We start from the raw sequence: 19157 nt of genomic DNA on the forward strand, positions 1-19157 counted from the left end.
AGTCGAAAAATAAGTTTGGTATACAAAGTGGATACTTCCCTTTCAAATGGAATTTTTTTGGTTAAGATCGAATTCTGCCCACTTGTTTAAGGTGTTCGAGTCTTTTATCAATAATATCGTTCAGGTGATTAGACTCTTCATATTCCTTTATTTTTGGTTCAAATTCGAAGTAGTTTAATGGTAAAACTGTCGAACACTAAGTGATGCGAAGTGGAGATTTGTGAGCTCGAATTTGCACCCCATGTATCAAATGTGTCTGCAATTATCATTTGAGTTATATTTACGAAATTTGAATTTTTTTATAATTTTTTTATTCATTTATAGTTATTTTATTTATTTTTTTCTTCTCCTACCACCACCAACCCCCAAATTCCCATTTCTTTTCTTTCTCTTTGATTCAATTGTTAACCATTTTTGCAAGCAAAAGCACTTGATTCCAGGATGCATGTCACCATTTCTGACAAAGAAAAAGAAAATGAAAAACAAAGATAATATATATAGATATATCTTGAATCAAGTTGGTTATAAAATATTCAATACAATTAGTATTGCTTACCTGTATTATTGATTATTAGATTGCACAAAAAGACACTTTTGTAATAACAATAACAATAATAAAATAAAAGGCCTGTAAGACTAGGCTTCTAGCAAAAAAAATAAAATTAATCATAGACAGTGCATATTTGAATAACAATGACATAAAGTTTTTTTTCTTTTCTGTTTTCCTTTTTTATAAACATATCAAAGTGAGAATCGGGAACAACCAATCGTTAATTGGTTCAGTTTCAATGGTGGTTGGCGTTGAACTTTGTAGTAAGGACCGCGGTTCCATCCCTCGCAACTACGGGAGGGAGCTGAAACAACTTGATGTCAGAAGTGATCCCCAAACCAAATTAGACAGTCCAATGAACCAGATACCGACGATAAAAACCAAAATATCAAAGTGGGAACAAATACCGGTTGCTTTGCAATTTGATTAACCCATTTTGATAAACTGGTCCCTTGTCATGATTGTAACACAAAATCAATACAAACAACCAAATTAAATAACTTATGGACCACGTATCTTATCCGTAAATTATACCTAGGAATTGTCCACATAACACCCTTCACAAGTATATTCATTCTATTACAAATTACAAATTTAATACCCAAGCAATGCTACCACCATAGTAGCTAGAAAACATAACTTGGTAACAAACAAAAATATATCTTGCACCAAGTGTTTATTTTTGTTTAAATGTTTAAATCACGTTTTTTTTTTTTGATAAGCAATGTTTAAATCACGTTGATCCGCACTAATTTCTACTAAATTCAAGATCATTCAAAGATGTACTTTCCTTAAGTCTTAGACGGAGATGCTTCTCTTTAACTTGTTTCCTTTTGTGAGTTTAGATCTGTAAAAGCTTAACTTGTTAAAGAAAAGCTATACAAAATCATACTAAATTATGAATTCCAGGGTTATGCAGCAAAAAAAACTTTACTATTTTAGTATCAAGTAGGAGGGACTTTCTTAAGTCTCAATAAAGCCTAAACTTCAAATTCTTTTCTCAACTTGTATGTATTTTTAAGTTGTTTATGTATTATTTTTCACTTTTGAAAACTTTGTATGGAGAAAATAATTCACATTCTGCGTCTAGCATATATTTTGATGGAGATTAATCACTTTAACAATTGTATCATTTTTTTTATAAAATGAAAACTTTCACATATCTTTTTAATGAACACAATCATTGAAATATTATTGATTACTAATAATTTAATCATTATTCAATAATTAATTGCAAAGATATCCGGCATCATTATCAAAACTATGATATTTTTTTGACATAAATGATCACAACAATGATGACAAAACTTTTTTTCACGAATTCATTTATTTTGTTTTTATGAGTGACAACTAATAATGAAAATATTCGTAAAAGATAAACTAATAATGAAAATAGGTCCTGCAGTTCTAGTTTCGAGATTGGTTTAGATTATACTTACACTTTTTTTAAGAGTTTATTTCATTTCATTAAAAATGTTACATTTTAGATTATCCAAAAGTTATTTTAGACTTGAGAGCAATTAAATGAGATAATGCAAGTTTCTTCTAACTTAATTAAGGTTTTGAAATTGATTTCTGACTTTGATATGCAGCAATATTAAAGTTCTTAGGGAGAGTTTGTCATCCATTTGAGTCCTACAAGGCTCAAGAGATTAGTTTATAATGTTACGCGCAGAGGATATCTAGTTTACGCAAAACAAAACAAAAAATTAGATTTAATAGATTTGTTTATTTACATAATTTCGAGCCAAATTACACTTAAAACTTTATACCACTAATTTGATCACAATAAATATTTATATAAGTAGGTTAATTAACAATTCGAAATATTGATCCGGATTCAAATTTTGTAGATAAAATAAAGAAAGTGATTGAAAGTGAAGATCTCATTAGCCAATTGCAAATGCAATAGACATTTTGCATTAATAATGTAGTTAAAAAAATCTAACAAAAGATTTGACAAGACCTAAACTAACTTGTGACATGAAATTATAACTTAAAGTTTTTAAATAGACCAAATTTATTTAAGTATGGCTTGATCCCACCTATTTCAACGTTGATTTGATTATGTGTGGAATAGCTTTGCTCTTGTTAATTGTCCTGATGGTGACTGACCGGATCTTTTGAGATTTGAATATAGGTATAACCCTCTTGTAATTTTGAATAATGGAGACTTTTATTACTGAAGTTTTGGTTGTATTGTATATAAAGATCCAATAGTGTTTTGGGTGTATAAAGATCCAATTGTAATACTGTACACAATAGAAAATGCTAAAAAGTATTTTTTGGGACAATGTTTAAGTAACAAAAAAAAATGGTGAATTTATTACTTTATCAAATATTTGACTTGTATTTTTGACAATATTTTATTTTTGGGCTCTTAAATATAAGTTTTGTCTCATAAAGGTAGCTTAGTTGGTAATGGTACTACTAAGAGATATTATTGGAGGAGTTAAAGTTTGAACTTCGAATTTCCTACTTCTCCGCACTTATAGTGTGTAAATCTAATCACAAGACAACTGGACAAAAAAATATAATTTTTTATAAAAAGATTGTCACAATTTTTAAAAATATAAGTCTTTATATACCAAAAACCTTAGTAATGAGAAGGCTTCTATGAACATCGTACTATATGTGCAGAAGCCTAGGTTCGAACCGGAACACTCCACTTATTCACCTTTAAGGTTTCTAACCACTAAAATACGCCGCAACTTGATCAAAAAAAAAAAGAAAGAAAAGGCTTCCATTTTAAAAAATAAAATTATTTATAGTTATATATTTTGAATTTTAAAACAATTTTTAATTAGGTGTCTAACTCAGACACTGTTTACAAATTACTTGATAAAAAACTGTGTTAAAAATTACCCAACATAAATAGTAGAGAAAAATGAATAAATAAATGACCAATTGAACTGAGGCTAAATTGAGAATGAGAATGATCAAAGAAAAAAGAAAAGTATAATTGCCATTATGACAACTATAGTCAATACTATTGCAACAATTCACAAGTACAATTCTTATCTTCATTTGATCAATAAATAACATTTAGAATTTTCATATCACTTCCCTATTGCTTCATAGCATATTTAATATTTTCATTGTGTAACTAAAAAAAATAACATATTTTCATTGTAGTTCTCCAATGACTTGAGATAAAATGGATGGCCTAAAGTGAAATTCGAGGAGGAACTTCAAAATATTGTAATTATCTGGAGGAAAAAATGTTTTGTTGCATTATAAAGACATCATTTTTGTTTTTTGAGGAAATCACACTTCTGCTGAAACTGGTTAGAGAGCTAATTGGCAAATAAAACAAACTGAGTTCTATAAATCCGTGTGAAGATGGAAAACATCGAATAATAGGAGGTGACATGAAGTAGAACCCTACGCCGCACTCAAAAAATATACACAAGTAGTCAGGTGAATATCCAGGTTATACATAATCATGAAAACATACCAGGAGCAAATCAACTATAAGTAACAAGATTTCGTGACAATCATAGATTTATCCCTAGCTCAATGTTTTTCAACCTGGGAAGATTAGATCCAATTAGCCACAAGGGGTAAGCTTCGAATTTCCTGCACCCCGCGGATTATCATCCTTCCAATCATCCAAAGCTCTAGCTCTATCCTGTGCAGCTTCATCATCTTCATCCTCCTCCTCTTCACCTGGCTTAAACTTCCTATCATTATGCCAAGATGAATTGGCTTCTTCCATGAATCTGGCAGTGTCTTCTTGCCATTTATTCATTATTTCCATTTCTTTAAGTCCTGCTTCCTCAATGCTCATAGTTGGCATCCTTCAACAAAATATTCAACTTAGCATCTCAAAAAAACGTTCATGTTACTACTGAAAAGGGATTGAACTTTATTTCGTTTCAGGCATATAGCCTGTTTAAAGAAATTTTTGTATTTGCCTATACCAAAGCCTTTCATGAGCTATGAAAATGTGCAATTTATTGATCAAGGGGATAAATATGTACCTATGGCTGGGTTGGAAGACCTGAGCTGCCAGTCTTTCTCTCTCATTTGTAAAACTTCCATTTACTAGACTTTGTGGCCCAAATATTAGTGGTTGGTGCTTGTGATCATGTGCCTGTGAGGCTTGTGCTCTTCCTTCCAGAACATCTTGAGCGAAGGTAGCACATGTAATTGGTGGAGATGGTTTAGTATACTGTGCACGAACTGCAGCATTGCGATGCCAAGCTTCTGCTTTCTTGGCACGTTCATCCATAACATCCTTAGAAAACTCCTGATCCCCATCCTAAAACATGGCATAATCACAAGAAACGGTGAATAAAACCAGATTTAATCATGCAGAGAAGTACAATTTCCCATTCCTCTTTAAAACAGAACATGTCTCATAGATTCACATGACAAGTATATTCTACAAAGCCTGATATTATAGAATTAGCTTGTGAAATGTAAAAGTGTAAAAGAGTCAACTTATGCCAGGTTATAACAGCTCTTTAAGCGTTAACTTTCCATAAAGATCTCCACTGTAATAATGGCAATATAAAATAGTGACAATAAAACCAGGGCCAACAAGGTACAATGGTTATGGTGGTTCAGTAGGGATACTAAGCATTTTACTACCTTGGATTGTCTATCCTTTACAGCCGAAAGCATCTCTTCCTCTTTCTTAATCATTTCCAAAAGATCAAATGCCTGAACATTTCAAGACAACCATGAGAATAATGGAAATAGAAGATTCAACATGTGGAAATGTTGCATAAGTATAAACCAACCTTACAGATCGCCAAAGATATGCTAGTATTCCAAGCCTGAAAAAGAGAAGAAAAATAAGTGAACGGCGTAATGAGCAGGTATTGTTTAATGTTTATACAATATAGATATATTTTTGGAAGTGTGAAATTGCCAGAGTCCATTTTATGTACAAGCTAGTCAGACAACATATAGGACCGCTTTAGGTCCCCATAAGCCTATTTTAAGCCCCCCATCTAATGGTAGATAAATCCATCAGGCAAAACAGATTTTCAGGGAAACAATTGTACAGCATAAACCCTAAATAAAGTAGCAGTAATGGAGTTTAGCAGCACTGAGCTGAAATAAGCATCTGATCAAGATACAAACCTCTCTTTCTTCTTCTCCATCGTCATCCAATAGTTCTTCCTCTCCTGCCTCAACAGGGGTGGACAAGGCAGCTGCTCTAGTAGAACGCCCACGACGTTCTTTCCGCTCTTTTATTTCCAACAACTTTGATTCTGCAGCTTTTTGTCGTTTAAATCTAGCTATCTGCACAACAGATACAAAATTATTAAACAAATTAATTCCAAGCATTTTTTATGCTCTTCATTCAAATTTTCTTGTTCAATTTTCCAATCAAGGGAATAATGGTAAGAAGAGTTAAATATACAAACATACAATGTATGAATTGAATAAATTAAAAATCATAGGCAAATTCTAACTAGTGCACCAGAGGCACTAGTTAAGAGTACAAATTTAGAAAAAATTTCTTGAAAATTGTATAGCCATACACCTTAAGAGTCTAAATTTTGCTTTTCTCACTACATATCTTTTCATTTATTTCTCTTTCCTTAACTAGTGCAACCTGCACCGGGTGCACTAGTTAGCAAGACCCAAAATCATATCATAGCATTGTAAAAAAAAGTAACACCTTTCTGGCCCTCTGATCAGCAACAGATTTTGGTACCCCTTGTATATAAGATTCTAACTCCTCTTTTGGGACCAGCTCCATTGCCTCACAAAATGAAATAAATTCCTAAAAAAAAAAAATTTCGGTAAGAGATTCAATAAAAGGACATTAATTAAAATAATATTACAGAAATTAACTAGAATTGTGCATATCATGCTGAATTGGTTGTTGGGAGCGAGGCATGTGTTTCCTTTCTATGGATCAGCACTCACCTTCAGTTTTTCCTGGGAAGCCTTTAGAATCTGTATCCTGTCATCCTGTGCTATTTTTTCAGTCAACTCAGCAAGATAATATGGCACCTGTGGAAATTATAACAAAAAACTGATAAATGGTAAAAGTAGATAAACATTAATTAATAATTCATCAGTTATCTTCAGTAGTCTGTATTTGGAAGGTAACACGTGAAAAGAAAGAAGAAAAAAAATCCCATAGTGCATTTGTCCAGCTTTACCACATTAGTACACGTTAGGATACTAAAGTGAAAGGGCTGCATACTCATGATAGAATTTATGCATAAATACTTGATTTAACAGTGCTGGTCGTTGCACGCGTTCCTTCTAAGTGGTGTTTAATAGGAAACAATGTAATCAATTTTTCCGGAGTTCACTCGTTTCCCAACCTTCCACACTCTCCTGTTTTAAGATTATTCCCGCATTTTAAAATCTTTGAAAGTTTAATTCAGTTGCAGATTTCATAATATTGGTTGGATCTTTTTATATTAGATTTGTGTATTCTCTACCAGCTAATGCAAGCACAATACTGTATATTAGAATGACCACGCCACATTTTATCCTTGAGCAATCCAACCTCTGTCCAAATTGAGGAAAAATAGTTTTCATGATATCAATAACAGGCAAACTGTCGTGTTCAATTCCATTTCTTTTAACTGTTGCTTTCTATTATTTGTTCAATATTTATAGGATGAATCAACTATTACGAGAGTGTGGCAGTATCTTCATATATCTTCATCGATTGCTATCAATGGTGGTTCACATTGCAAGTAATAGGCTGGCAATACCAGTATTTTTTATTTACAGAAACAAAATATATTTTTTAAAATTTAATACTTACCCTGCAGTCACTTATATATGTTTTTGTGGCCTAAAAAGCCATCAAAACATTGGCCTTTTCACAACTCCATTGTCCATTTACTTAAACAAATCATAGTCCTGCCACTGGCATCAGGCCAATTAATGATTTTGTAGAAATGCTTAAAAATCTCAATTCAAATAACTTCTTGATTGAATATTGATTTTCACTGCTTTGGGTGTGGAAGTGCAGGGTCAACTGCTCTCTGATTATAAGACTATATCTTTAAGATTTGCTGTAGCTTGGATCTTTTGATCTATGTGAAATTCTTATCTGTGCATGCTTCTTAATCATAAGTCTATATTAAGTCATCAGGACTTTTATATTAAAACGACCTACCAAAAAAAATTACTTCATTATGACATGTTGTTTTCAGCTGTGAATGATAAGAGGGAAATTGATCATGTTCTTGACATAGGGAGGAGATTGAGCTTATTAATATTGATGATTGTGATGGTATTTTGTCTTAAGATTGATCTTTAAGAGCATCAGAAGCTCTATTGATAGATAAAATTTTCTGGGAGGAATCCTTACTAGTATGCTACTTATACTAGCAACGTTTTGCAAAATAAACCAGAGGAGATTGAGCTTATTAGCATCAATAACAATGATTGTATTTTGTGTTAGGATTGTTCCTTAAGAGCATCAGAAGCTCTATTGATAGATAAAACTTTCTGGGAGGAATCCCTACTAATATGCTACAATATACTAGCAACGTTTTGCAAAGTAAACCAGATAAAATTCACTTAATTTGACAGGAATGAACTTTCTATCGAAGGAATTAATCATTTTCTAATCTACTGAATGTTTTAATAAATATAGGTTGATCTTGTCTAATATTTTAATAAATATAGGTTGATCTTGTTTTAATAAATATAGGTTTTAATTGTTGAACTGAATCTAGACTGGCTAATTAACATGGTATTATACCTCATAGTCATTGTGTTGTCTCCATTTCATGGGCCGGTTTTCTTTATTGTTTTGCAGTTCTGGGTAAAAGCATAAAGGTTCAAAAAATGGATCACCGTACAAAAGACAAAAATTTAAGTAAAAAAATCTAAGATTCTAATTTCACATCTATGATTTTTCTTTATGCTCTACTCATTATGATTCGTATGCTTGTCTTTTATAGCATTAATGGTAAACAATTACCAGGAAGCCTGAAAAATATGGACATAAAAACATGCGAGAGTGATTTTTCATCAAGAGAATACCAAAGAGCCTGTTGAGGTATCAAATCCTGAGGAGACCATGACCTCCAAAGCTGATCAGATATTGAGATTAACTTGGTTCATGTATCTTACAACATGAAGGAATTACATCCTAACTGTTGGGGACTTATATGGGTGGCTAGGGGTGTGGGATATAGGAGTTGAGAGTTATAAGGGGCAAGGTTCGAATTCCACCCCCAATAACATCACAGAAAAACTAACATTCGGATTCGGCCATAAAAAAAAGCGCTAATCATTAGACAGTTTGATTTACTTTAGAAAGTATATATGTATACAGTAAATTGAAGTGGCTATGCTATTAGTGCATATTTGAGCTTCATTTTTTGTCTCCCCCCTCCCCTTCAAACAATTTTTCTTTTCAAAGTGATTCAGAAGAGGAACCGGTTGGAGAGTCTAAACTCTAAAGAAATCACAGTAAAGTAAGATTGGTAAAATTATTTGTGTTGTCTTACCAAAGCTAAAATCTTATTTGAGTTGTCATTAAGCATATAAAGCACCCACAGGAGCTCCTTTGTTGGATACGGAAATTTTCTACATTAAAATATATATGGTTGCTAAGTGATCGGCAAACAATTGAGTTTGTTATATTTCCAACATACTATAACTTTCCTGTAACCAATTAATGGTAAACAACTTGCTTTATTTTTCTCTCGAACTCTATGGCCAATACCAGGTATATAAGCGGTGGTTTCAAATCCAGAGGTTAAGCATACTCTGGCAACTTGCATAAGGCAGAGTTTGGTGTTTTAGGGGTACTAGTGGATAAGTTGACAGATAAGTCATCCTTACTGCCACTCTACAGAACCATACATGAGATTTTCGAAATCCATAAAGACAGAAAACATTTTAGCATAATAATAATAATAGACTCACTTCCCTCTTCTTCTCTTTTTCATTTTCCTTTTGTTTCCTATTAGAATCAATTTGTCATATCAATCTAGCATCATATGAAAAAAATTATGATACAGAACTATGTTTTGGAACCCGACCATAATACATATTCTTGAAGTAATCTCAGTACTAAGACCTAGATTGCGATTAGCACCAGGATTGCGCAGAACAGTGGTTAATCACCATGGTAAGGGTTCAGTTCATGTCTTGCACAGCAAAGAAAATCCCGCAACATTGAAGTGTTACAAGAATCCCTTCATATTACATATTATTGAAGTGATCTTAATACTAAGACACACAGCTTACACTTGTTGGTTATAAGTCACTCCTGTTTGTGTAATAGCGTTTTATTGTAACAAAGTTGCAGTTACACTTCATTAGGCTTTCTTCAAGACCCGTGAAATCATGTACTCAATTACTTAAATCAATTTTTATTTTTTTGGTATTAACCCTATGGTTTCCAGGTAAATAAAGTATGGCCAAAAATCATTCTCACCAGGAACCGAACTCGGGTTCTACCAAACGATTCGTCCTAGGGGAGCTCATTAACCACTTGAGCTCAATCACTTGGTTTACTTAAATCAGTTTTATTCTAAACTAAAACGATTTAGCATCGGTTATCAATTCTAGCTAACTTTCATTCATACATTCTATAAGAAATAATCTTATATAACTAAATTATACTAATAGCATCATAAAATTAATCAAACAACAAATTTGATATGTAATAATAAGAATTAGAAGAAAAAGTACCAGAATGTACTTGAGATCGGTTGTGCTAATATCCTCTTTGGTTTCATTAGCAGAGAACAAAGCAAGCTTATTGATCATGTCTTCGCATTTATTTAGGGCTTCGCATCCCTTTTTCACAAGCTCCTGAACAAATTCACACTCAATTAATCAACACAAAAACGAAATTAGAAAATAAGAAGAGAAAACACGCGTAGGTATAGGTGTAGGTACCTGATCAGCACCGAACTCCGTGGCGGTTGCGTGGATCTTCCTTGCTTGTTCGAACAGCGCCGGTAATGGCATGTCCTCCATCTTAATCTCGCCCATGGTGTGAGATTTGTGATTCAGTTTGTGTTTTGTGGTGAAAATAATTGGAATTGTCGAAGAAGTGATTATGGGTTGGGTTGAAATGGGAAATGATGAGAAAGAAAAGTAAATATGTTATCGAATTCGAGAGAGATCCAGAAATTGGGATTTGGATTTGCTGCTGTGGTCATATCATATCCCACAGTTACACTCGGTTCATAAAATCTAGACCATTAAAGTAATCTAATGGACCATATTGTTTGTCTTTTTTTTTTTTTTGGTACAAAGTTTGTCTTTATCCAAACTTTGAAAGACTTTTGGTAAAATGAATGTCATCATTTATACCAAGTACACCCCTCTGAAGATTAAAATTAATCCACCGTGGTAATCGAAGATTGGAAAATTAGTTTCAATCAATGTCATTCATAGTAATAAAATTATCCCAAAACTGTTTAGCAACTTCATAGTCCAACAATTTCTTTTTGACTGATTTTTAAAATCATTATAAACTTTGATGAGCTTTTATATGCGAGACATGAATTTTTCACCATTTTACGTCCAAAACTATTAGACATGATGTTTGGTGTAAATGATGGGTGATCGAGATTGATAACTTTTTTTTTAAAATAATTAAAGAGTCAAATATATTAACCACTTTTCTAGTTTGACATGTGCACAAAGTAAAGAGATAAGGGTGATCTCTTTGGAAAAAATATTTGATAAGATAGCTGATGACTGATAGCTTATAGTTGATGACCTATAGTTTATAAGTTAATTGAAGTGTTTGATAATTAACTAATAAATATAAAATGACAAAAAAATGACATCCTTAATTTATAATAAAATTTATATCAAATTAATATTTAAAACACTTAGAATTTAGATATTTATATCCAGTCATTTACTTTAATTAATTTTATTTCAGAACAAATGAATATTTATCTTCATTAATTTTTCTCAAGATATTTATTTTCCTCGTTTATAAACAAATAGTATAAATGTGTTTTTATTATATATATTATACTTGAGATGTATGGAAAACGAACGACTGGATTTGCTTAAAATTACCAAAATGAAATATAATAATATAGTAATAGAGATAAAATGTAAAAAAAAGTTACCAAAATAAAAGTAAAACTTAAAAAAATAAAATAGAAAAACGAACAGGATGCGCAGCAACATGACCAAACAAATATAAATATATAATGGAGATAAAATGTAAGAAAATTTACCAAAATTAAAGTAAAACTTAAGAAAATAAAATAGATAAATGAACAGGATGCTGATGCGTAGGGAAGAAACTAAAAATCGTAACATAGTACTGGTGTTGACAAAAAAGAAATTGTAACGTAGTGTAGTTATTATTTTATTTTCAATTATAAAAGTAATACATTATTAAGGTAAAAATGGATTTTAGATCAAATAATAAGGGCAAAAATGGAAGAAAATATGATGAGCTATAAACTCAAAAACTAATTGAAATAACATCTGAAAAATAAACTATAAACTCTTTTTGAAAATACTGTTACCAAACAGGTCTTTTAGCTTATAAACTATAATACATAAGTTATAAGCTAGTTTATTGGTTTTGTCAAACAGACTCAAGTTCTGTTATTTACACAAATAGTGATAATAAAGAGTAAAAGACAACACAAAATCAGATTACTTATGACTACATACAATAATAGTAGGGAGTAGCACACATCCTCAAAGAACAAAATTAAGAGATCCTCAAACCCAAACAAACCATACAATTTAAATTCCACGGTAAAAAAACCAAACTCAAAATCTTAATCTCACTTTAAAGTTTAAACCACCAACGAACAAATACTTTTATCAAGCACAAGATTTCTTTCAAATGATTTATTATTAAACATTCAATCATTTCGAGTTTTCCAAATCATTCAAATCATTGTCAACCAAATATTGTGAAAACCATATTTAAACTTCAAATATGAAACTTATAGACTTTTATGAAGGGTACTACACTACACTACACCTTATTAAAACGCTCGCAATAACTTCTAATATCATATTATTTTTTATAATGTCAGGATAGAAGAGTGTCATTCATTGTAAACTTCAAATGTACCTTAACAACACACTTATTTGACAACCGCATGTTTTGCCCTCCTTGGCTATCTTCCGTTACGGAGGCGAATTGGCCGTCAAGTGGGCGGTACGGCGCATAGTCCATTGGTTGGACGTTGTTTTCCGCCACGTGCTCCGGAACCTGGTGGTTGTTGACGCCAGCCATTGATCGCAAAGTTGTTCTTTTTTTATGGAAGCTTTTGGTTTTTTTGGAAATTGGGAAGCTTTACGTCCTCACAGACGGCGCCACTGATCGTGCTTGACCAGAAATGTGCGACCGCGCCGGCGTTTGAAGTTGCGAAACCCTTGTTGAAGCGGAGGGGGGTTGTGTACCTGCAGGCACTCCGACGCTCAAGTCAGTTTAAGTGTGGAGTGAAGGTTTTTTTAGCTAGAATATGTGTACCTTGTGAATGAAGTGGAGTCGCATATATATAGCCCCCAGCGCAGGGCCAAGGCCCTTGATGGCATTAATGGCCATCAAGTGGCTGCCGGAAAACGGCTTGGAGCCTTGATGTGCAGTAAATGCTCATCATTCCGGTTTACGGCCGTTACGATACGCAAGAGTATCAGACCGTTGGAGAGTCGAGCAAGTCTAGCGGACTCTTCATGGTAGGCTTGCTCGGGACGTATTTATTCGACATCCTCTGGTGCTCGAGCATCTATGCTCGGCCCAAAACATGAAGCTAACTGGGAATAATCTAAAAGGTTCCGCCCTCTTTTGACATTTTCATCAAATTTTGAAAAAGATGCACACCGGAAACTGTCAAAAGAAATACTGTTACAGGTATTTGGTTGATTTCTCTTCTATCTACTGTTTTGGATATCAAAATAAAGGCTATTTCAATAATACCATCTTAGTTTGGTACCAAGATTTTAATTTTATTTTGTTTGCTAAGTTCATTTTGGAATTTTCATTCCAACATTTGGTTTAAGATTGATATCGGATACTGAAATTATCATTCTTGATAATTCAAGAAAATTCAATCTTTTGCTAAAAAAAACCTTAATTGAGAAAACATATGCTATGTCCCAAGACCTTCCGAAACAAGACCATATATATTTTTTATCATTATGAGTAAATCCAAAATCTTTATAGACAGGTTAATCTACCATGGTAATCCAAGGTTGAAAAATTAGTTTTTAATCAACGTCATTCATAATAATAAATTATTCCCAAAACTCTTTAGCAGTGTCATTCCGAGTCCCTCGATTTGTTTGTTTTTTATGCACCAAAATTGAATTTTAAGGTGAGGAGTGTTAATCATCCAAAACTTTGATGAGATTTTATATGTGAGACCTAAATTTTTCACCATTTGATATAAATGATCGGTGGCCCAAATTAACAAGCTTTTATTTTTTTGAAATAACTAAAGAGACAAATATATTAACCACTTCTTGACATAAAATGTGCACAAAACCAGATTACTACTTACATGCCATTTACACAAATAGTGATAAAAAGACAAATAAATACCATGCTACTACATAGAGCTGTTAAATGGGCTGGTCCGGTGGGCCAAACGATATATATATGGGTTGGCCCGTTGGGCTAGACGATATATATGGGCTAGCCCGGCGCAGCCCAATTATTATTGGTTACACATTAATGAGCCTGACCCATGGGCCATGTGGGCTAATGGGCCGGGCCGACCCATTTCCTTTTATTTTTTCATCAATTCGATTTTTTTATATATGACTTTGATGTATTAGTTCCTCATAATTATCAATTTTATTGAGGTATAATTGTATGTAAGTGTAAATAATTTCTACATCAGTACTAAATATCAATTAAACTCAGGTTTGATTCTTATAAAAGAAATTAAATCAAATTAATAAATTATAAGCTTAATTTTTTTAAAAGTTTTAGGTAAATATAACCCTTCTTGTTATACTTATACATTTAACTATATTTTTTATAATAATTTTTTATGTTTTCAATTGATATTATTTTTACAAAAATGACATAAATTTTTCGATAATTGGCTAGCACGAAGCCCGGCCCAGCCCAATTTGAATTTGGGCTAATGGGTTTGGGCCAAAAAGGCCCAATTTCATTTGGGCTAGATATTTTGAAACCCGATCCGCCCAAGCCCGTCGGCTAATAGCCCATTTTTTACAGCTCTACTGCTACATGACTCACGGCACCCTAAAAACAACACAAAATCAACTTACTTACGGCTAGATTTATACTTTTTTATTTACAAAATCAATTTATACTTTTTTATTTATTTACAAAACAATTTATCCATGTTTTAAAAATACACTTTGCCACAACTCTAATTTCTCTAATCTTTTTTTAGTACTGTAATTGTGATTTGACAGAGAGTAGTATGTTTATAGACGGTCAGAATTTATTCAATTGACTTGGCAATGCATTGATGAAACTTAAGCCTATGGTAAAGTCCAATAAAACAAAACAAACTCAATTTCACAACACACACAGTCTCTCTTCTTGTTCAATTTCCATGCTTGAGAGCAAAGAAGTCTCTCTCACTCTCAGTCTCAGTCTCACTAACACAATTTTGTATCCCTTGTTCTTCTTCTTCTTCTTCCCCTCCCCCTATAACAATTTTCAACAACAAATCAAATACTCCTACTCCCTCTCCATACCATACCATGACAATAATATCTCCAGCTCAACCACCCATGCATCACCATCACTCTCAATCCCCATCTCCATTAATATCATCATCAGCAGCAGCAGCAGTAGACTTCAGTCCACCTCTAATAGCAATGGTCGTCGTCATCGCCGCCGCATTTGTCATCGTAACCTATTCCCGTCTCATAACTCGCCACTTATCCCCTCCCATCCACCGTTTAATCCAACGCTTCCATCGCCATCCACCTTCCTCCTCATTAGGCGACATCGAATCCCTCCAATACGATTCCACTACTTACGAAACTCCACTAACCTACGGCTTAGACGAATCCGTTATAAAAACAATTCCATTCTTCATCTACACAACTAAATACGAACAACAACAAGAATCTCTCCGTGATTGCGCCGTTTGTTTACTCGAATTCGAAGATCACGATTATGTTCGTACTCTTCCACTCTGTTCTCACACTTTTCATCTCGATTGTATTGATGCTTGGCTTCGTTCTCACGCTAACTGTCCTCTCTGTCGTTCTCTTCTTCTCTCTAATTCTCCTTTTAGACCTCTTATGGCTGCCAGAATTCCTCCTTCTTTTCATGATCAAACTAATGTTCTTCACATTGATACTCCTTTTCATAATTCTGTTTCTCCGCTTCCGGAGATTACTCCTCATTCTCCTGTTGATGAAAATCGCTTTACCGGACGCCAGGATTTTCTCTTGAAACGATCTTATTCGTTTGGATTTGAGAGGACTTTACCGTCGGAGAGGATGGTAATTGATCCTGCTACAACCTCGCCGTGGCGGTACCGGAGAGGTAGCACCACCGGTTTCTGGAATAAAAGACCGTCGCCGTTTGGCTCCCTTGGGAAGTCGAGAGTGTTTTCATTCAGATATTATAGAGGAATGAAATCACCGTTCTTCCGTCGGAGAGGTTTTTTTCCGTTTTCGGAGTCGAGTAATCGGTACGCCGCCGACGGAGGAAGTTCATGGCGGAGGAGTAAGTCGATAGCGAGTCCGATGTTTTTGAGATCTTCAGCAGCGGTATTTTCATCGAGTCGGTTAAGATGCGGTGATCCAGAGGCGTTACTTTCGCCGGAGAGATTTAACCGGCGACGATGAGATGAAAAAATAGGTTGGGAATTGAATTACGGTTATTAATTTCAGAGAAGAGGACAAGACACGTGGAAGAATGTGATTGGTTAAAGAAGTCAATGAATGGAGGAGTAATTAAATGGTGGTGGTGGCGTGTGCTCTGTTTGGTCTGCCAATATTTGTAGACGAGACGAGAGAGTCATTAAAGAGTCATTAAATGAATGGTAGGAAAAAGCATTTAATTTGTAATTAATTGCTTTCTCTCAAAGTTGATGAGAGAGAGAGAGAGATTTGCATGTGCCTATCTTCTGACACTGTGGTGGGGGTGAATTAATTGTGCTCATAAATGTGATTTTAAATGTGAATTTGACAAATTTGTTGTGTGTTTCCACTTTCTTGGTACTCAATTGGATTATTGATTGTTTTTGCAATTAAGGAGTGGGAAAGTGAGATGGTGGAGGCTGAAGTTGAAGCTGGGGTGGGAAGAGTTTAAGGCCTAAAGAAAGAGGACAATAAAGGCCCGGCCCATTAAGTTAATAGGCCCAAGAAAAGTACTAATCATTAATTAATGCTAATTCCGTAGTTTGCACGTAATGTAATGCTAAGTTAGCATTTACTATTACTATTACTATTACTTTGTGAGGAACTAAGAAAAGAAAAATGGTTACCGTTAGATTTGGAGAGAAACAATGTGAGATTGTTGGATTTACTGCGTATGGGTCATCGCCGCCGGCTGCAGCTGCATGTAGTACGCCAGCCGTTTCTAGAATCTCAAGCAGTAATAAGCGGTGCGTTTATTTTGTATAAAATTAATTAATTGATTAATAATTATTAGCATTGTTGTTGCTTGCAACTTGTTGCATGAGTCATGACGTGTTTCTATATCTTTCTTTTTTTTTTTTGACAGGTTTCTATTTCTATATTGTTTCTGGATTTGACGTAAGTGTTTCTCGTTGAATGTATGTATTGTTAATTTTTTTTTTTTTATATATTTGTCTTAATAACTTTTGCTTCATACAAAACAATACATAACCTGCACATAACACCAGATAAATATATAATTTGTGTACCAACATCAACATGAGTTTGGAAATATGGCAATATGACTCTCCCATAAAAAGATAATTTGGTTTCGATTTTTGTAATCTCTCATTTGACATAGTTCTATTTTGACTAATCCGAATTTGTGGACTGAGTGAGTAGCTAACTAAAATTGAATATTTGAGGATATAGGAGTGGGGCTATTCTTTGCACCGGAATTTACCGGTGGTGGTTGGTCGAAGCTCCAGTAGGTAGACATTTCCTTCTCAGACAAAAAGAGAATTTTGATTTCTAGAGTTGTTTATTTAAGAAATAGTTTAGTATTAGTATAAATAGTAGATATTATGTCAATTTCAAGATTAATCTTATAGCGGATTCAATAGTTGTTAAAACTGTGATGGCTAATTAGGATTAAGGACATTAAATTTGATCTAAGATTGAGTAAACCAATGTAAAAGAGTATTATATCTAGTTTAGATGATTTCCTTTTGTAATAAAACTAAGTTATTTTTATTTGTGTCAGGTGTATGTATTAGAAGGAGAATAGATTATTTCTCATGTAAAGTTTTTCAGTGAAATTTGAATCCAATACTACAATGAACATAAAAAATGAAATGCTTCTTATATATAGGACCGATAGGATTACTATTTAATGAATCGTACTAGTAAGTTTCTTTGCCTAATGAAAAGAAGTTTTGTATAAAAGAAATACTTTTTAGATTTTTAATAAGTGTCTTATGATACTAGTATTTGCTAACAGTAAGATATGCCAACAATAAGTGATTTAGCATGACCCTTTAAAGCAGTAAAGCTGAAATAATTCAAAGTCTATGTCGCCATTTATTTGTTTGGTTTCTTCCTTATTAATTGCTGTTGGTTGCTATAGTGTAATACACTAATATAGTACTAGGAGTACTACAAAGTACCGACCAAGAGTATTAACATAGTACAGTAACATTGTATTCTAGTTCTAGTTAGCAAAAGCTAACCATATACTCTCATGTCAGTGGCCTTTTTTGATTTTGATAAACATATGTAATCAATAATTCATCATTAATTCTTTCAAGAGGTTTTTTTCCGGAAAAAGTATATATCACTTGTGAATTGTGATATGCTTTGCAGATAAATTGAGCTGAATCCTGAATCCAGTTATTGGATTTGGATGTTATTTGTGATATATGAACTGATACGTCTTAGTCTTAAGTTCTATATTGTAACTAACATGTTTTCATAGGATTGGACGTCTTCCATTATATATGAACTCATGAAAGTATTCTACAGCCAAAGTAAATAATTCAAACAGTACAAAACACCTAGCTTATTATCATAAGTACAACCATTAAGCATCATATTCACAACCGTTTGACAATCATTTTCAAAGCCTACTTACCGCAATTTGAAGAGCTTTTTGTAAGATCGTGGCTTCACATATGGCCACCGAGCTAGTAATTAAAGGGAAATACCATTGTGCGAGCTTCGACAAGATGGCCTAATTAAGCTATCACGAAAACAAATTCCAATACCCAACCGACTTTCCACCTAGAAAATAGTACAATCAATCAACATTGCATTTCGTAGAGTTTGGACTAGGCTTTCTCCATTCTAAAGTGTGTGATGATGATGATGATATTGGTTGTTCAACAAGTGCCTGAGAACAACACCAATGGTCTCTAACTGTGTCCAAGGCCATGTTACATGCGACTTTAGCATTGAGAGGCTGCTGCGACAAATGCTCCAAACCTGCCAACACAACGAACATAACATAAGAATAAGTTGCCTGCTACAGGTCGGTATCACTGCCGTTTATCCCAATATTGATTTGCTTCTTTTCAACAATCAATCGCAAAATTATGCATCT

The 19157-nt window shown here is 33.4% G+C and overlaps 2 protein-coding genes across 3 annotated transcripts; one reads left to right on the plus strand and one right to left on the minus strand.

The window, feature by feature from the left end:
• Window positions 1-3850: 3850 nt before the first annotated feature.
• On the minus strand, window positions 3851-10668 carry LOC123909249 (PP2A regulatory subunit TAP46). The gene is made up of 9 exons (XM_045960054.1): window positions 10403-10668; window positions 10193-10315; window positions 6440-6526; window positions 6189-6293; window positions 5645-5806; window positions 5299-5334; window positions 5147-5218; window positions 4534-4814; window positions 3851-4350 (listed from the first exon to the last, which is right to left on the minus strand). The coding sequence occupies exons 1-9, from the start codon at window positions 10496-10498 to the stop codon at window positions 4101-4103; spliced, it is 1212 nt and encodes a 403-aa protein (XP_045816010.1). The 5' UTR covers window positions 10499-10668; the 3' UTR covers window positions 3851-4100.
• Window positions 10669-14837: 4169 nt separating this feature from the next.
• Window positions 14838-19157, plus strand: LOC123909250 (RING-H2 finger protein ATL65). 2 transcript variants are annotated; one of them, XM_045960056.1, is made up of 3 exons: window positions 14838-17046; window positions 17166-17197; window positions 17823-19157. In XM_045960056.1, the coding sequence occupies exon 1, from the start codon at window positions 15185-15187 to the stop codon at window positions 16283-16285; it is 1101 nt and encodes a 366-aa protein (XP_045816012.1). In that variant the 5' UTR covers window positions 14838-15184; the 3' UTR covers window positions 16286-17046; window positions 17166-17197; window positions 17823-19157. The 2 variants fall into 2 exon arrangements, with proteins under 2 accessions (XP_045816012.1, XP_045816011.1); XM_045960055.1 differs by lacking the exon at window positions 17823-19157 and having other exon boundaries at window positions 17166-17308.

The sequence above is a fragment of the Trifolium pratense genome, linkage group LG2 (assembly GCF_020283565.1).
Source record: "Trifolium pratense cultivar HEN17-A07 linkage group LG2, ARS_RC_1.1, whole genome shotgun sequence".
NCBI lineage: Eukaryota > Viridiplantae > Streptophyta > Magnoliopsida > Fabales > Fabaceae > Trifolium > Trifolium pratense.

Excerpts from the sequence above, each read along its gene's own strand:
- LOC123909249 (XM_045960054.1), bottom strand. The coding sequence starts at position 10,498 with ATGGGCGAGATTAAGATGGAGGACATGCCATTACCGGCGCTGTTCGAA. Across the intron at positions 5,807-6,188 it reads CTGATCAGAGGGCCAGAAAG|ATAGCTAGATTTAAACGACA; the intron begins GTGTTACTTTTT and ends TCTGTTGTGCAG. Across the intron at positions 5,335-5,644 it reads ATGGAGAAGAAGAAAGAGAG|GCTTGGAATACTAGCATATC; the intron begins GTTTGTATCTTG and ends TCTCTTTTTCAG.
- LOC123909250 (XM_045960056.1), top strand. The coding sequence starts at position 15,185 with ATGACAATAATATCTCCAGCTCAACCACCCATGCATCACCATCACTCT.